Genomic DNA, 15,768 nt, shown 5'->3' on the forward strand with positions numbered 1-15,768 from the left:
TGAACTAAATGATAAAAAAACACAGAATATAAAATTTTGGTATGCAGCTAAAGTGGCTAGAGATGAAAGGCCTCTTCTGTCACTTTTACTGAACCTGTGGTTGGCGCTGAGGTTGATGTATGCTCAGGAGACTTGAATCTCTGGACTGTCCATGTGCCAGCTGGGCCCTGAGCTCCTACTCTCTGGTTCGTTGGACTTAGCCAGGTCAGCTAACAGGGAGGTGAAGATGGTCAGCCACCACACCAGGGAACCGAGAGTGCCTACAACTGCAAGCAGGAGAATTGCATTCATCATCCATGTGGAATCCAAGCCCCCTCTGGATTTAAAGGTGGAGTGGACATCACCATCCCAGGGTGACAGGATGGAGGACTAAAACACGGATTAGAGCGGACTCCCTGGTATTCTACTATAGAACTATTGTGCCTCTATCAATGGAAGAAATTTTATCATTGATGTGGAGACAGTGACCACAGAAGTTGCTGAGGGTAGGGAGAGGGAAGAAGAGGTGTTATGTGGGGACATTTTGGGGACTTCGAGTTGTCCTGAATGATTTTGCAGGGACAGATGCAGGACATTATATATCCTGTCATAACCCCCTGAATGGACCGGGGGAGAGTGTAAACTACAATGTAAACTATAATCCATGCGGTGCAGCAGTGCTCCAAAATGTATTCACCAAATACAGTGAACGTGCCACAATGATGAAAGAGGTTGTTGATGTGGGAGGAGTAGGGGGGTGGGGTATGAGGTATATGAGAAGCTCTTATATTTTTTAGTGTAATATTTTTTGTGATCTATGTATCTTTAAAAAAAGACAATTAAGAAATTTAAAAAATAAAACATAATAAAGTTAAAATAAGGGTACACATGTGTGAATAAGTGAATTTATGAAGGAAAAAAGTCAATATTCTAAAGTTAAATTTTATGATAGACATAGCATAGCAAACTGTATGCAAAATAATTAGAAGGAAAGAAATTACCAAGATAAGAGGAGAAATCAATGAAGAAAATCAAGAAAACAGCAAAGTAAAAAATTGGATCTTTGGGGAAATTAGCAAAACTGATAAACTCTTAGCAGGGCTGATTAAGAATTATAGAGAAAATGTCAAATAATAATATGAGGCATGAAGACATTAAAGATAATAAAGGAAAATTATGAAGAACTTTATGAAAGTAAATTAGGCAACCTAGATAAAATGAGCAAATTCCTTAAAGGACATAAGTTATCAAACTTGACACAAGAAAATATACAATATTTTAACAACCCTATATGTATATTTCTTTTCATTTCTGTTTTTTAAATTTTAAATTTTTATTTTTTAAATATACATTTTTTTTAAAGATACTTAAATTATATAAATGTTACATAAAAAATACAGGGGCTTCCCATATGCCCTACTCCCTAGCCCTCCCACATTTCCCCACATTAACAACATCCTTCATTTGCAAGGTACATTTGTTACAATTGATGAACCATTTTGAAGCATTGTCACTAAGCATGGATTATAGGGTATATTGTAGTTTACACTCTGTCCCACACATTTTTTAAGTAATTACAAGATATGCAATGGCCTGTATCTGTCATTGCAATGTCATTCAGGGTAATTCCCAAGTTCCCCAAATTCTCCCAATTTACACCTAATTTTCCCTCTCCCTCCCCTCAGAACCTCTGGAGGCCACTGCTTCCACATCAACGATAAAAGTTCTCCCATGGCTAGAATCACCATAAGCCTGTAGTAGAACACCCTAAGTCTACTCTACTCCATCACTCATTCCTTGTTCTTGAGCATTCTGGGTGGTGACACCCACTCCACCCTGACTGAGAGGGGCTTAGGTCCCATGGGGCAGATGGATGGGACCAGAGTGAGCAGAAGGAATTAAACAGTAAAGACTGGGTGGAGATAAATGAAATAGAGAATAAAAGACAGTCGAGGGCATCAGCAAGAGTGAGGACCTGGCTCGGACGCCCCCACACCGCAGGGCGCTGGGCGTTGGGAGACCCCGAGCGGTGACCGCGGCCGAGAACGGCGTGGGCTCCTGCTGAGCTCCTCCTGCTCCTCGTGGACGCCCGTCTGCCGGTGAAGAGGCCGAGGGCTGCAGGGAGACGGTGGCAAACGAGGGTGGCGGCCGCGACGGGGGATGTCCGGGCAGGGAAGGGGTCAGCACGGAGGCGCGGGGCCCAAAATGGGGGGCTGGCAGGGCAGCCAGCTGGGGGTCCCGGCCCAGGGGCCACCAGTGCCAGGCGCCCCGAGGGACTACTGCAGCCCCAGGCTCTGGGGGGACAGGAGGAATCGGAGGCCCCCGCCTCAGCCCCCCCACACCCTGCTCATCGCTGGGGACTCAGTCCTGGGTCAGGGAGGGGTCCTGCGAGGGCAGTCGGGTGGCCGCTGGGAGGGGAATCAGGGGGCGCGAGGTCCTTTATTGAGCTCAGGGTGCAGGAGTGCCCCTCTTCGGGGGGCTGAGTGCCTTGCCCCATGGAGACCCCTCTGGGGACTCGCCACCTTGGCTGGCAAGACCTGGCGGAGCTTGAGGGCTTGATAAGCTGCTCTCCAAAACAGTGAGAACGGCCTACTGCCAGCTGGCCATGCAGCCAGGGGAGGGCTGCGGTCAGCCTCTGGGCCAAGTTCCCGTGGACTCCCCCAGCCGGGGCTATAAAGGCGGCAGCGCCAGGAGCTGGCCCAGCCCCGAGACCAGCCACGCAGACCCTGGAGATGAAGGCCCTGCTCCTGGCCGCCAGCCTCGGCCTCGTGGCCGCCCTGCAGTCCCTGGAACCCCAAGACCCCAGTAAGACGCTGGATGTGCGTCTGGGTCGGGGCGGGGTGGGCCGCAGGGTGAGACGGAGGGTCGGGCGCTCACGCCCCCCTTGGGAGGCCAGCAGTTTGTGGTCAGGGGTTAGCGCCACTCGAGGGCTCTTCCTGCAGCCTCGCCTGGGTGTATCCAGAGGGCGCCGGACGATGGCTGTCAGGGCCCTTGGGCACGGCGGTGGGGGCTCAGAGAATGTACTAGAAGGGAGGGATGGGGGACCTGAGAGGGAGCCCTGATGTGCCAGGGGGTGAGCGGCCAGCAGCTGGAGGGGTTGGAGGGTGGCCACCTGCCAGGCGCGGCCAGTGCAGGGGCCAAGGAAATGCGTCTTGCAGATTTTGGGGACGTGGTACATAAAGAACATCGCGGCACAGAAGGACGTGCTGGACAAGGCGCACAGGCCCGTGTCCCCCGTCACAATCGTCAGGGTGTACCAGGATGTGCTGAAGGCCTCCTTCACCCACCTGTGAGTGGCCACGGGCCTGGCTGAGGGGGCGGGCATGGAGCCAAGCCCCCCGGGGGGAAGGAGCCCCAAGAGGCGACTCGGCTGGGCGGGCCGGGAGGGTCCTGCCCTGAAGCACAGGTGGACACTGGGAGCCCCACCGCCCCCCGGCTTCTGTTCCAGGAGGAAGGGGCAGTGTCACGGGATGCAAACGATACTGTTTGGCACGGGTGTGCCCGGCAGATACAGCGCCTGTGAGTCGGGCCATGGGCAGGGGAGGGGCGGCCGGCACCCCCAAGCAATTCCTCCTGCCCCGACCTTGGGGGGACCCTGAGACGTGGGTGTGGGTCGCAGGGTGTTGGGGCCCCAGGCCCGCGGTCCAGGCCGGGCTGGGCATCAGGACAGGTGCCTGGAGCCTGGGGGGTGAGGCGCGGGAGGGGGGCCCTGCTGCTGTCCCAAGGCTGGGGTGCTCTGGTCTCATGCCGGGTGTTCTCGGGGCGCCCTGCAGTTGGATCCACAAGCTTCCTGCAGATCAAGGAGCTGTCCATGAAGGACCACTGCATTTTCTACTGCGAGGGCGAGTACCAGGGCGAGAGATTCCGAATCGGTGTGCTCCTGGGTGAGTGCGCTGCCCTCCTCCGCGGCTGCCCCTCCGGGTCGCAGCAGCTTCCACAGCGGCTTCTGGAACCAGCGCTTCTTCGGCGTCTCCCTCTGGCCCCGTGAGGACATGAAAGGGTCCCCATGCTGGCCTCTGTGCGCCGGGCAGTGGGGACAGGGTCGGAGGCGGCTCACCGTGACCCAGCCTGGGAGTGGGGATGTCCCGCAGCTGCAGCCACAAGCACAGCTTCCGGGGCCACTGGGAGTGGGGCTGGGGGAGGGGAGCATTTGCTGAGGAAGCTTTGGTGGAAAGGACCCCCAGGGGGTGAGTTCTGGTAACCTCTGGGCACAATTCCTCCTCGATGGGGGTCTTCCCAGGACATGGAGTGACCCGGGAAGTCGGCTTGGCCAGCGGCGGACCTGAGGAACCCCGAGTGGGCGGGGGCTCCCCCCACCTACGCCCCCCCCCCCCACAGGAACTGCTCAGCTGCGCGGGCTCTGTGTGGACGGAGCCCCAGGCTGGACCAGAGCCCTGGGCGGCTTCCTGGGTGCTTCCCTCCCGGCTGCCGCCCCCCAGGGTGAAGCCCCCTCCCCTCCCCGGGTGCTGGAGACCCCGCCTCCTCCGGGGCTGCTCACTGGGGGGCTGCCCAGCCACGCCCAGACCTGGTCCAGGAAGGGCCTTTCCTCCTGGTCTCTCCACAGGTAGGAATCTGGACGTGGACTTGGAAGCCCTGGGAGAATTTAAGCAATTCGCGCAGCGCAAAGGCTTCCCTCCAGAGAGCCTCCTCGCCCCTGTCCAGCTGGGTGAGGGGCTGTGGGCCGGGGGCCTACGGGGCTGTCCCTGGCGGGTGGCGCAGGACGCGCGGCGTGGTCCTGGTGTCCTCCGAGCTGTGCCTGTTTTGTTCCCACAGAAAACTGCAGTCGCAGCAGCCACGGCTAGGGTGAGCCGGGGTGGGGGGCGGCAGGGTCCCGGGGCTCCCGACCGGCAGGACGGAGGGTCCGGCCCGGCCCCGGCGCCGCCTCTGCTGGCGTCGCTGTCGGGATTTCCGTCGCGCCTCACCCGCAGGACACCTGAGCCCCTCTGCTCCCCCTCTGCTGGCGTCACCGGACCAGCAGCCGCTCTGCCTGCGTGAGCCCCCAACTCCCTCCCAGGCCGGGGGCCTCTGCACACCTGTCCTCCCCTCCCCGCACCTCACACCTGCCCTTCGCCAGCCCCGCCCCCGTCCCTCCTCTCCCCGTGATCGTGGGGTGGGCGCCCTGGGGCGTGCGGGGCCCGGGGCCTGTGCGCGCCCTAGAGGAGAAGCCGGGCCTCCCGCGCTCTGCGACAGTCCCCCCCCCCCCCCCGTCCGTCAGGGCTCGTGAGGCCCCGCCCGCAGGGCTCCGCTCTGGACTCTACGAGACCGCGGGGGGAGGGGGGGGAAGGACCCCGTCTGCACGCACCCCTCCCCCGAGAGCCCCAGCAGCAGCTCCTGCCCTGCCCCGCTGACTCCTCTTTCCCAGGGGAGAGTCACCCCAGGAGCAGCGACCTGCGGCAGAAGGAGCTCCCAGTTTCCCCCTGCCTCCTCCCCCCCCCCCCCCCCCCCCCCGCCTTCTCTCCCTGACTCCCCACCCCCTGCGTCTTCTCTCCCTGACTTCCCCCCGCCCCCATCCTTTCCAGATTCTTCATAAACAGCCTCAGCCTCCTCCAGTCTCCGTCTCTCTGTTGGGGTCCCGCGGGGCTCCCGGCGCCCCCTGGGGTCTGCTGGGGGTGCGGAGGGGAGCTGCGGTGGGAAGCGCGGCAAGGGCTGCGAGGGGTGGGCGCCCGCCAGCAGGCAGGGGCCTGGCCGAGGGAGGGGCCTGCCCTGGTGAAGCCCCTGACACGCAGGTCCCGGGAGGTGGGCGCAGGCTGGGGCGGGGCGCTGAGCGGTGGCCTTGGACTTGGAGGGGTCCTGGGTCCAGGCAGAGCAGGCCCAGGGGGGACCACCTGGCACTTGGGGTTCTGCTGCCCTGGAGGTGCTGCTGGAGGGAGGGGACGAGGTGCAGCTGGGGTGCCAGGACGGAGATAGCGGGGCACCCGGCCCCGAGCCAGGAGCGTGGCTGTGCCCTTTCCTCCCTGTGCCAGGTCCCTTGCTCAGGTGCCCTGAAGCCCCAGCCAGCCTGGCGCCTCGCCAGCTGACCAGGCCTCCCTCTCTCCACGAAGGATGGACCGGCCCCAGCCTCACTTGTCCCTCCGTGGCAGGGACCGTGAACTCCCCAAGGCCCCCTGCAGGGTCCCAGGCCTGTCCCCCCACCCTGGCTCCCCCAGTCCAGACTGTTGCCCTGTGGCACAGCCCACGCATCTTCCCATCCTGACGAGGGGCCCGGCGTCCTCAGCTGTTGGGGGAACCCAGGCAGCGCGCTCCTGCCCAAGTGCGCTTCCCACCTGGGGACGCCTTGCCCTCTCTGTGGTGGGGCCCCTCCGCCCCCCACATCCCTGGGGACAGGGACCTGCCCACCAGCTCCAGCCCTGGTGGCTCGGGTCCTTGGCTTGTGGCTGGGGCGCTAGCTCTGCCCCCACCCCGCACGCCCCCTGTGAAGACACAGCGCGGGGGCTGTGCTCTCCCGGGATCCCAGACGATCTTGAAAGCTGGAGACCCTGAACTGAATTGCCTTTCGTGCAGTAAGGGATTTGCCCCAAGCGAGGACTGAGCTTGGTGTCCACTCCTGGGAGGGCCGCCTCCAGGCCCTTGGGGTGTCCTGCCTGAGCCGAGGGTCTTTGCTTGCCTGGGGTCTTAGGCCGCCCCAGAGCGGCAGTGCGGTTCCAGGGAGGCTGTGGGTCATGTGGAATGGGCAGCGGGGCGCCCCAGCTGCCTGCCGGAGCCCCAGCCCAGCCTCTGGACCCGGAGGCGCGTGGTCACCCGGGGAGGCGGCCAGCCCGGGCGGCGGAGCTCTGGGCGGGAGCCCTGCTTGCCAGGCTCGCCGGCCTTGGGGGGCTTCATCTGTCCTTGACGGTAGTAAATCACCGCTCTGAGCACCGCAGCTTTCAGCGAGTTCCCCGAGTGCTCCCAGCGATTACCGAACCCCAGCTGGCTCGGGGAACCCCTGGCCTTGCTTGGGTGTCAGAAGTGAGTGTGGACTTGGGACTGCGCCCCCTCAGGCCCCGAAGTCCGCGAAGACCCCATTTCCACACAAGGCGGCACCCGCGGGCTCCGAGGGGCAGGAGGGTGCATCTTTCCCGGGGTCGACGTCCAGTCTATGACATGCGCCCACACGGCGCTGGTTCAGCCGCCCCCAGCCTGGACCGCTTCCTAAGGCGCCTTAACAAATACCAGGAACGCGGCAGCTCTCAGGGCGGCGCGCAGGCCACGGGTCTGAAAGGGTCTCCCCAGGGGTCCCGGGCAGGGCGCCGAGAACCCCTGCAGCTGGAGAAGTGGGTGCCCTCGCCCCTCCCCTCCCAGGCGCCTCCAGGCCTTGGCTCAAGGCTGTCACCAGGGCTGAGCCTCGCCTGCCTGACGCGCTCTCCTGCCCCCTCTTCTGCCTGTGGGGACCCTCGTGTGCCCTCCGCCCCCCCACCGGCAGCGCAGGCAGCCCCCACGGCTAGGCAGCCGGCTTGGGCCGCACGAGGCCACCTCCCCGCAGAAGGTTCCGGAGGACCGGTGACCTGGAGCCATCCACCTGTCCGCTTAGGAGCAAACCCCCAGGCGGGGCGTGTTCTGAAGGTCCCCCCCAGACACACAGACACAGACCCGACACACACGGACAAACAACACACAAGGACACACAGAACACAAGGACACACAGACACGCAAACACAGACTTACATAGAGACACACACAACACACTGGGACACACAGACAACACACAAGGACACAGACACACAAACACACAGACTTACATAGAGACACACACAACACATTTGGGCACACGGATACACATGGACACAGACACACGGACGCACATAGAGACAGAGACACACAGACACATAGGCATGCAGACACACACTAAGCACCGACAGAAACACAGGGACACACCCAGACACACAGACACACAAACACACAGACATACATAGAGACACAGACAACACACATGGACACACACAGATACACATGGACACACACGGACACACATGCACACATGGACACATGGACACACAGACACGCACACAGGAAGACGAGATGCCATTCCTAGTCTGGACAGAATGGAGGGCGGTGGCAGGGCCCCGAGCCCCTGGCCTGTTTCGAGCCTGGACAAACCCCCAGCCCCGTGGAAGGGCGGCAGGAAGAGAGCAGGGGCTGGGCCAGGGGCGTCCTTGGGCAAGCCCTGAGGAGGCTGTTTGAGGTGCAAGTGTAGGGTCCCGGGCGTTGGGGAGGCCCCCAGGGGACACGGAGGGCGGGATACGCCCGAGGGGGACCAGACCCTCTGCTTGGCGTGAAGAGTCCAGGGCAGGATGGCGACTCGGGGCCTGGCCTGCGGAGGGGTCAGGGAGCCCACACAGGCGGGTCTCCAGGATCCCCGGGCAGGCGCAGCCAGGGCCTGGGGCGGCGGGCAGGGCCGTGGGGAGGGGTCCAGGGAGGCAGGTGCTTCTCCCTGCCGCCCTAAGTTCAGCCGTGGGCCCCTCCCCATTCTGCTAAGTCAAGCGGAGAGGAGAGAGGGGCCAAGGCTAATGACCTGGAATTAAGGACTCCATTCACTGGGATCCAAACACAGTGATCAAATGACTGCCTACCAGCCAGTGGCCTGGGCCTTTTTGGAGGGGAGGGGAGGGGAGGGGAGGGGAGCCTCCCACCTGCTCCACCCCCAGCGGGGTCATAAATGGGCGCTGAGCTCACGGCTGGGCACATCAGGCCAACGGCGAGCTCCAGAGGCACCAGGCGCCCCGGCCATGCTGCTCCTCGTCCTGACGGTCGGACTGGGCCTGCTCTCAGCGCATCAGGCCTTTGAGCCCCTCCAGATGACCGTGGCATACCCTTCCCAGGTGGGGCCTGGGGGGAATGCGCCTGCGTGAAAGTGGGTCGACAAGGCCACCCCTGGGCTGGTCTCGAGCCTCCGTCCCAGGGTTGGGAGCCCCAGGCCCCCTGCCAGCCTGGAGGCCGACTCTCCGGTTCCTTGGGGGTGCTTCCTGGGTGGAGGAAGCAGCGGGGCTGGGCAGGCTGGCTCCGCGGGCCCGGCAGTCCCCTGCTTAGCCCTTTTTGTCTACCCCACTTTCCCAAGTTTGCACTATACACAAAAAGAAACGGGTCCCTCTTCCCTACCCCACTGTTTGCTTCCCGTTCCTCCTCTTAACCCTCATCTCTCAAAAAAAATTCATGTGAAAACCCCAAGGCCGTTTTCCTTGCGACGTGGCCGGCCACTCAGACCTTGGCCGATTTGGAGAGACCCTGGCGGAGCCTGCAGTCGTCTCTGGGCTTCTCCTGGCTGCGAACTAATTACAGACGCCGTTTTCTCCCAGCTTTTAGGGAAGTGGCACATAAAGCGCTGGATTGGGAACCTGCCGATTCCGGAGGACAGGATGCGCCACCCCCTCCCCCCCCTGACCTTCTGGATAAACTATAACTCTGAACTGGAGCTCAAGATGCACATCCTGTGAGTGCCCAGCCCCAGCCCCACCCCAGCTGCAGCCTCAGAGGTTGAGCCCAAGTCTCCTGAAACCTCTCGTCTGGGGGTCCTCCTGGCCAATGCCATTCTAATGAAGACAGGCAGGGGGCACGTCCGGGTGCGTCACCATCTTTTATGGAGAACGAACCACTGTGGTTACTGTGGGTCATTCCCAAGGAAGCGCGAAAGGGGGGCACACAGGCAAGTGTCTTTGCATCTCTGACTCCGGGGGCGAGCTTTGGAGGGCTTCTGCGAGACAGCCAAGGACCGATGTGTCTGGTCTAGGGACTCAGGTCTGGGGCGAGCAGACAGTGCACCCATGAACTGCACCCGGCAGGTCCCCGCGAACTTGCCAGGGCACCGTCAGCCAGACGAGCATTATGTACCCTCAGGAGACCCTGGCGACGCAGTTCTCAAAGTCCCCTTGTGGTGGCTTCAGGCTCGGGATCCTAGAAGAAACACGTTCTTTAACCCATTCCCGTGGGGGTGGACTCTTGCAAACAGGACCTTCGGATGAGGCTCCTTCAGGGAGGGTTGGTCCAGCTGCCTGAGGACGGGTCCTGATCCCACTACCCAAGGCCTTGTAGGGAAGGCCCCAGAGAGAGAGAGGCCTGAGGAGCAGCCGGGAGCCGGAAGTCAACAGAACCGAGACGGCAGGGCAGGCTGCCGGGCGCACAGCCACGTGGTGGCAGGGCCCAGCGCCAGGAGCTCTGGAGCACCATGGTGCTGTGGAGGCAGCGCTGCCTTGACCGTGCTCTGGCTTTGGACTTCCCCAGCTGCTCAACCGTGGGCAGGAAGCTCCCATTGTTCAAGCCAACCCACTGCATGGCATTTGACTCAGCAGCAGGAGACCAAACAGGCTTGGTGCCAGGAGAGGGGGGGCTGCTATTGCAAATACAAAAATGCAGAAATGGCTTTGAGACTTGATAATGGGTAGAGGCTAGAAGAACTGGGAGGTACTTAGTAGAAAAAAGAGCCTAGATTGCTTTGCAGAGACTGTCGGTAGAAATGTGAAAGCAAAGGTACTTCCAATGAGGCCTTAGGAGGAAACGGTGAAAGTGTTCTTGGAAGCTAGAGGAGGCGTGATCCTTGTTATAAAGTGGCAGAGAACTTGGGAAGCTGAGCTCTGGTGTTAGATGGAAGGTGGAACTTGAAAGTGATGAACTGGGGTGTTTAGCTGAGGAGCTTTCCAAGCTAACTGTGGAAGGTGCAGCCTGCTTTCTCCTCGCAGCTGATAGTGAAATAGAGAGGAAAGGGATAAGCTGAGAACTGAACGCTTCAGTACCAAGAAACCGGAACTGATGGTCGGGACACTTCGGGGCCAAGCAGAGAGTGTGCTCTGAGATGGGCCAGAAGCAGCTCCACAGACCTCCCCAAGGCTCTGGAAAGCGAATCCCAGAGAACGGGGCTCCACGTGAGGGCTTCCCTGAGCAGGGTCCAGTCATTCATTTCAGGGGGAGTCAGGACTGGCAATGCAGTTATGCAGGAAGGACCTGTGGGTTTTCTGTTTTCTGATGGTTTGGACCCCTGGGAACTGCATATAAAGCTGACAAAGTTTTTATGAAATGTGTATGAGTAGAACCACTGCCAGCCTGGACGGAAAGGGAAAGAGAAGGGATGAATCAAGGGAAGAATTCCCATCTCTACTTCAGCCTGCTTCTCCTGGGAATTCTGAGGGTTTCCACCAAGAAGCCAGCTTGCTGCCTGCCCTGGGAATTCAGACGTGTCCATCCCATGGTTGCATGAGCCAGTTCCTCTAATAAAAACCATGGTACTTGCATAATAGACACGTGCTGTCAGTTCTCCTTCCCTGGAGAGCCCTGTCTGATATGTCCTCAAGGGTGAGAACGCTGAGGCTCGGTGGGGCAGTGGACAGGGAGCCGCAGGGTGACCCAGTCTACCCAGTAGCCCCTTCTGCCCAGGCAACCACACTTGCTGGTGGCCAGTTTGCACTGTCCTGGGCCCTGGATAAATAAGACGTGTCCGCAACCTGAGGCTTCGCTGGCGCTGTGCAGGCAGAGGGCCGCCCGGCCCCATGCGGAAGCAGGTTCTGGGCCCAGAGCCCGCAGCCTCTGCGCGCTCGAGGTGGGCTGTAAGGAGGAGCCGAGATCCCGGCTGAGATGTGCAGGCGTTGGCCAGATTCACCGGACAGCACGGTGGTGGCGCCCGGGGACAAGGCTTGGGATGTCGGGGGGCCTCCTGCCCCCAGAAAATGACAGCAGTGCGCGGTCTGGGTGGGGGTGTGCACGGGCTGCTGTGCCTCAGGCGGGGGCTGCGCTCTGCGACAGCTGCAAGGGGCTGGCGGGGCGGTGGGGGTTGAGGACAGACCCTGGAGGCTTCTGTCTCCAGAAACGGGCCCCACAGTGGCTTCTGTTTTCCAGGAAGCCAAGTGGATGTCAGCTGTTCAAAATGCCCTTTGACGGTCCAGCTCCTACGGGCTACTACGAAACCTGTAAGTGAGCGTGCACTGCCAGGTGCTGGCTCCCGCTGTCCACCCAGCTCTGCGAGGGCAGGGCCCAGGCCTCCGGGCAGTGTCTGCCATGGGCCCCCAAAGCTGGCGGTCTCCCCTCAGGGCTGCAGCTGCAGACCGCCCCCCCATGCTCCCCACCTGCAGCCCCGGCTCTCAGCTTCCCAGGGAAAACGCCTCTCCAGGCACGCTTCCTGGGCAGCCCTTCCTGGCCGCTCCTGCCCCGTGTCCTGAGGGGCAGCTGTCCTCCTGCGCCCACCCCCAGACCCCAGCAGGCTCCTGCCCAGGCTGCTGGCATCTTGTTTTATCCCGTCACAGAAGGTGGGAGTTTGGGGCAGCGTTTGCAAGCACCCCTGGGGGCGAGCCTGCCAGAGCCCACGAGGCCCCCAGCTGGACAGCATCAGGCCGCCCCCAGCGCTTCCTTTGTGCAGGAGCAGACCCCTCCCCGGGACCCTGGCCGGGGGCTTGGAGGGAGCCACGGGGGAGGGGGCGAGGGTCCTCCCCCAGAGGTTGGAAGGTCTCGGGGGCAGTGGGGTTGTGGGCCCCTCGTGCTTTAGAAAGCCAGCCAGGGTCCCAGAGAAGCGCCTCTGCCTCGCCCGGTTGTTAACCGCAGAATCCTCCCTCCCTAGGAGGACCAGAGCGGCCCGTTCTAACCACCCCGTCGCGGCCCCTTCCCCCAGCTCGGCTTTGAGCCTGCTCTGCCTCCACGCCCCCTCCCCTGGTCCCCAGCTCTGTCCTTGGGCCCCACGTGGACATCACACGTGCCCTCCCAGGGTGGCGACACCCGATCCATATCTGGCTCATCATGATGACGGACCATCTCATTGCCTACTTCAAGGACCAGATGAACATGGAACACGTGCAGGTGGCTGGGCTCCTCGGTGAGTCTCAGGGGACTGCTGTGGAACTCGGCGACCTGCTGGGGTAAGGGCGATGGAGTAACGACACAGGACTCCGGGGAGCAAGGCATGATGGATAGTCACAGATGGACAGAGAGGCAAGATAAACAGGCAAGATGGACAGACACACATGGAGAGACGGGAGACATGAGCAGGTGCAAGGAGACGACGGTCCTCCTGAAGCTCCAGGCCACACTTGGGGCCCCGAGACACTGCCCTGGTCCCTCCCATGCCACCCCTCTGCCCTCACCTGGGCGTCCTGCTTTCCTAAGCACAGCAAACCCCAGTGCAGGTGGCTCCATCCTCCAGGTGGCTGCATCTTCCCAGCTGGCTCCATTCCCGAGGAGCTGGTGTCCCAAGGGGACCGGTCGCCCCTACCGGTTGGTCCTGGCTGGCTGTGAAGGTCTTGCAGCCCCTTCTAGCTCCATCTGAGGCTCTGTGTGGGACCCCGGCCCCACCTTGGGGGCTGCTCGTCCACCCCGCCGGCTCTGCCTTCCCAGGGCCTGGGCTGGGACCCTCCCCCTCTGGACGTGCCCAGGGACAGCGGGCTGGAGTCCTCTCTCTGCCGGAGCCCTGCAGGTGCTCTCGCGTCCAGCGAGCTGCTGCGCCCCTCTCTGCAGTGGGCAGCCCAGCTCGGCTTCCAGCCCCTCCCCGTCTCGCCCGCAGGCCGCACCCTGGACGAGAACCCAAAAGCTCTGAAGGTCTTTGAGGACTTTGTGGAGAGCAAAGGTTTAAACAAGACCCTCATCATCGACCCTCCTCAAGTCGGTAATGAGCCTGGGGCTTTCTTTCTCCTTCTTGCCCTTTATCCCCAGTTTCCTTTAACCCGGGGCTTCTTTCTGGCGTTTCCCCCGTGTGAAATGTGAGCCCTCGAGGGTGCCCACCCTGCCCGTGCCTCGCCCTGCTCTGCAGAGGCCTGCAAGTTGGACGGCAGCTCCTAGAGAGTGCACAGCACGGCGCCCTGGCCGCCTGCCCCGTGCTCTGCGCAGCGCGTCCAGCTGGACCTGTCCTCAGGGGCCGTCGTGGAACGTCACTGACGACACGGATTCCTCCTGGGCCGTGTGGCAGCCTCGCCGTCAGCCTGCGCCCCCCACCTCTACCTGAATCCAGGGCCCCTGAGGGGGCTGCGCTCACTCTCCCTGCCCCCTGTGCTGGGTTCCTCCTGAGACGGGGCCGGCACACGGCATCCCCTTACCACGGGGCCTGGTGTGGACGTCGCAGCCGCTGGCCCTTCCGTGAGAACGGCTCTTCTCCGAGGTGACCGCCCTAGACCTCTGTTCATCGTAAATAAACGAACTAAGAACGTGCTCTCCGCTTCCTCATTTCCATCCCCACCTGCTCTCGGGGTGTCTCTGGACGAGGTAGAGGGTCAGCGGCGCTCGGCCCTCAGGGCTCGGCCCCGGTCGGGGGCCCTGCTCGCCCCTTCCGTGCGGCACCGTGCAAAGCCGCACATGCAGCCCCACCTCTTGGGCGTCCCGGGTGACTCGGGGTGTCTGGGTGGGGGGAGGGGTGCTTCTTTTCGGCTTCCTGGGAAGGGGCCTCGACCTCTGACCTCTGCCTTGACCCCTCTCTCCCCGCCTCTGAGGACCCCATTCCTGGGCCGGGCCTCAGGAGGAGCTTCTTCAAGGTCAGTGCACAGAGCTTCCTCGAGTCAAGGAGCCCCGAGGGCCCTGCACCTGCCCACCAGACGGAGCGCGCCCACGGGCCACGGCAGCCAACGGGGCCATGAAATCCGTCCCCCCTGCGGGGCTGCTCGACCGCTCACTGCACGGCCCCTCTAGGGGCCATGAAATCCGTCCCCCCGGCGGGGCTGCTCCACCGCTCACTGCACGGCCCCTCTAGGTCCTACCTGGGGGCGTGGCACCCAGAGGGGCGCGGAGCTCATTCCCTGGACAAGCTGTGTCCTCTCAGGGTGTGTCCAGCGTGTCTGCCGGCCATAGGCCAGCCCCCTGGACACCCTCTGAGCCCTCCCCACTCTCTGACGTCAGCGCCACGTCGACGCTCTTCTCAGGTCACCCCACTCCCCGGCAAAACCAGCCTCTTCTCGGGACGAGTGTTTCAAGGCCCCCGGGACGGCCAGTCACCCGTGGTGGACATGGCCCCTTCCTGCTGGAGATCCCGGCAGGGCTGTGTCGGGGCGTCGGGGTGACCATGGCGCAGAGGCTGCTGGGAGGGCGGCTTTGGCTGGAGGCAGGCTGGAGGCGTGTCTGGGAGAGCAGCCTCGGGGCTCAGCCCAGGATGTCCGGGAGCTGCCGGCACCTCCAGGAAGAAGGCGGCACGCCCAGCGCCTCTTAACGTGACCCTCCATCCCCTGGGGACCCGGCGGCGGTGGGGGCGCAGATCTGCCCCTCCCAACTGCAGTCTGCGGTGGGGTCCCGGCCAGCACACTATTTTTCAAATAAACTTAATTCAATTTTTAAAAAGCTTTAGGTTTACAAAAAGGTTTCAAAGATGGCAGAGAATTTCCAACCACCAAACCCAGTTTTCCCCATTCGTGGCACCTTGAGTTAATCTGTGTGGCTCATTTGTCACAAATAATGAGCCCCATGCTTGCATTCTGATGGGCTAAGTCCACTCTCCAGGCAGATCTCCTCAGCTCCCCTAAAGCCCTTTGCTGTCCCAGGACCCACCCAAGGGCATTCTCAGTGCGTCTCCTCGTCACCCCCAGAGGCTCGTGGGGTGGTGACCAGTCCCAGACCGTCCTGTTCTGGTGGCCTGGACGGTGACCAGTCCCAGACCGTCCTGTTCTGGTGGCCTGGACAGTGACCAGTCCCCAGACCGTCTGTGTTCTGATGGCCTGGATGGTGACCAGTCCTGAGACCATCCTTGCTTCTGGTGGCCTGGACGGTGACCCATGCCAGCTCTGAAGGTTTCTTGAGGGCTTCGCCTTTTAGGCGGGGAAAGCCGCGGCTGACTCTGCACTAATTCTGGGAGGAAAATGGGGGTGACCTGGAGGCCAGTGAACCCGGAGTCTGGGCCGTGCACCGGGGTTATGGGCCGGGACACGA

General features: G+C 61.8%; 1 protein-coding gene across 1 annotated transcript; it reads left to right on the forward strand.

The window, feature by feature from the left end:
* The first annotated feature begins 2,711 nt into the window (after nt 1-2,711).
* LOC139439394 (odorant-binding protein 2b-like) lies at nt 2,712-4,781 on the forward strand. Its single transcript, XM_071216548.1, has 6 exons — nt 2,712-2,831; nt 3,138-3,268; nt 3,428-3,498; nt 3,753-3,863; nt 4,544-4,645; nt 4,753-4,781. Exons 1-6 carry the CDS (start codon nt 2,712-2,714, stop codon nt 4,779-4,781), a joined length of 564 nt encoding a protein of 187 aa, XP_071072649.1.
* Nucleotides 4,782-15,768: the final 10,987 nt, after the last annotated feature.

Source organism: Dasypus novemcinctus, chromosome 8, assembly GCF_030445035.2.
Source record: "Dasypus novemcinctus isolate mDasNov1 chromosome 8, mDasNov1.1.hap2, whole genome shotgun sequence".
Taxonomy (NCBI): Eukaryota; Metazoa; Chordata; class Mammalia; order Cingulata; family Dasypodidae; genus Dasypus; species Dasypus novemcinctus.

Bases quoted from the DNA above. Each gene is read 5' to 3' on its own strand.
- LOC139439394 (XM_071216548.1), top strand. From the start codon at position 2,712: ATGAAGGCCCTGCTCCTGGCCGCCAGCCTCGGCCTCGTGGCCGCCCTG. The intron at 3,269-3,427 runs GTGAGTGGCCAC...CTTCTGTTCCAG, and splicing joins AAGGCCTCCTTCACCCACCT to GAGGAAGGGGCAGTGTCACG. The intron at 3,864-4,543 runs GTGAGTGCGCTG...GTCTCTCCACAG, and splicing joins CCGAATCGGTGTGCTCCTGG to GTAGGAATCTGGACGTGGAC.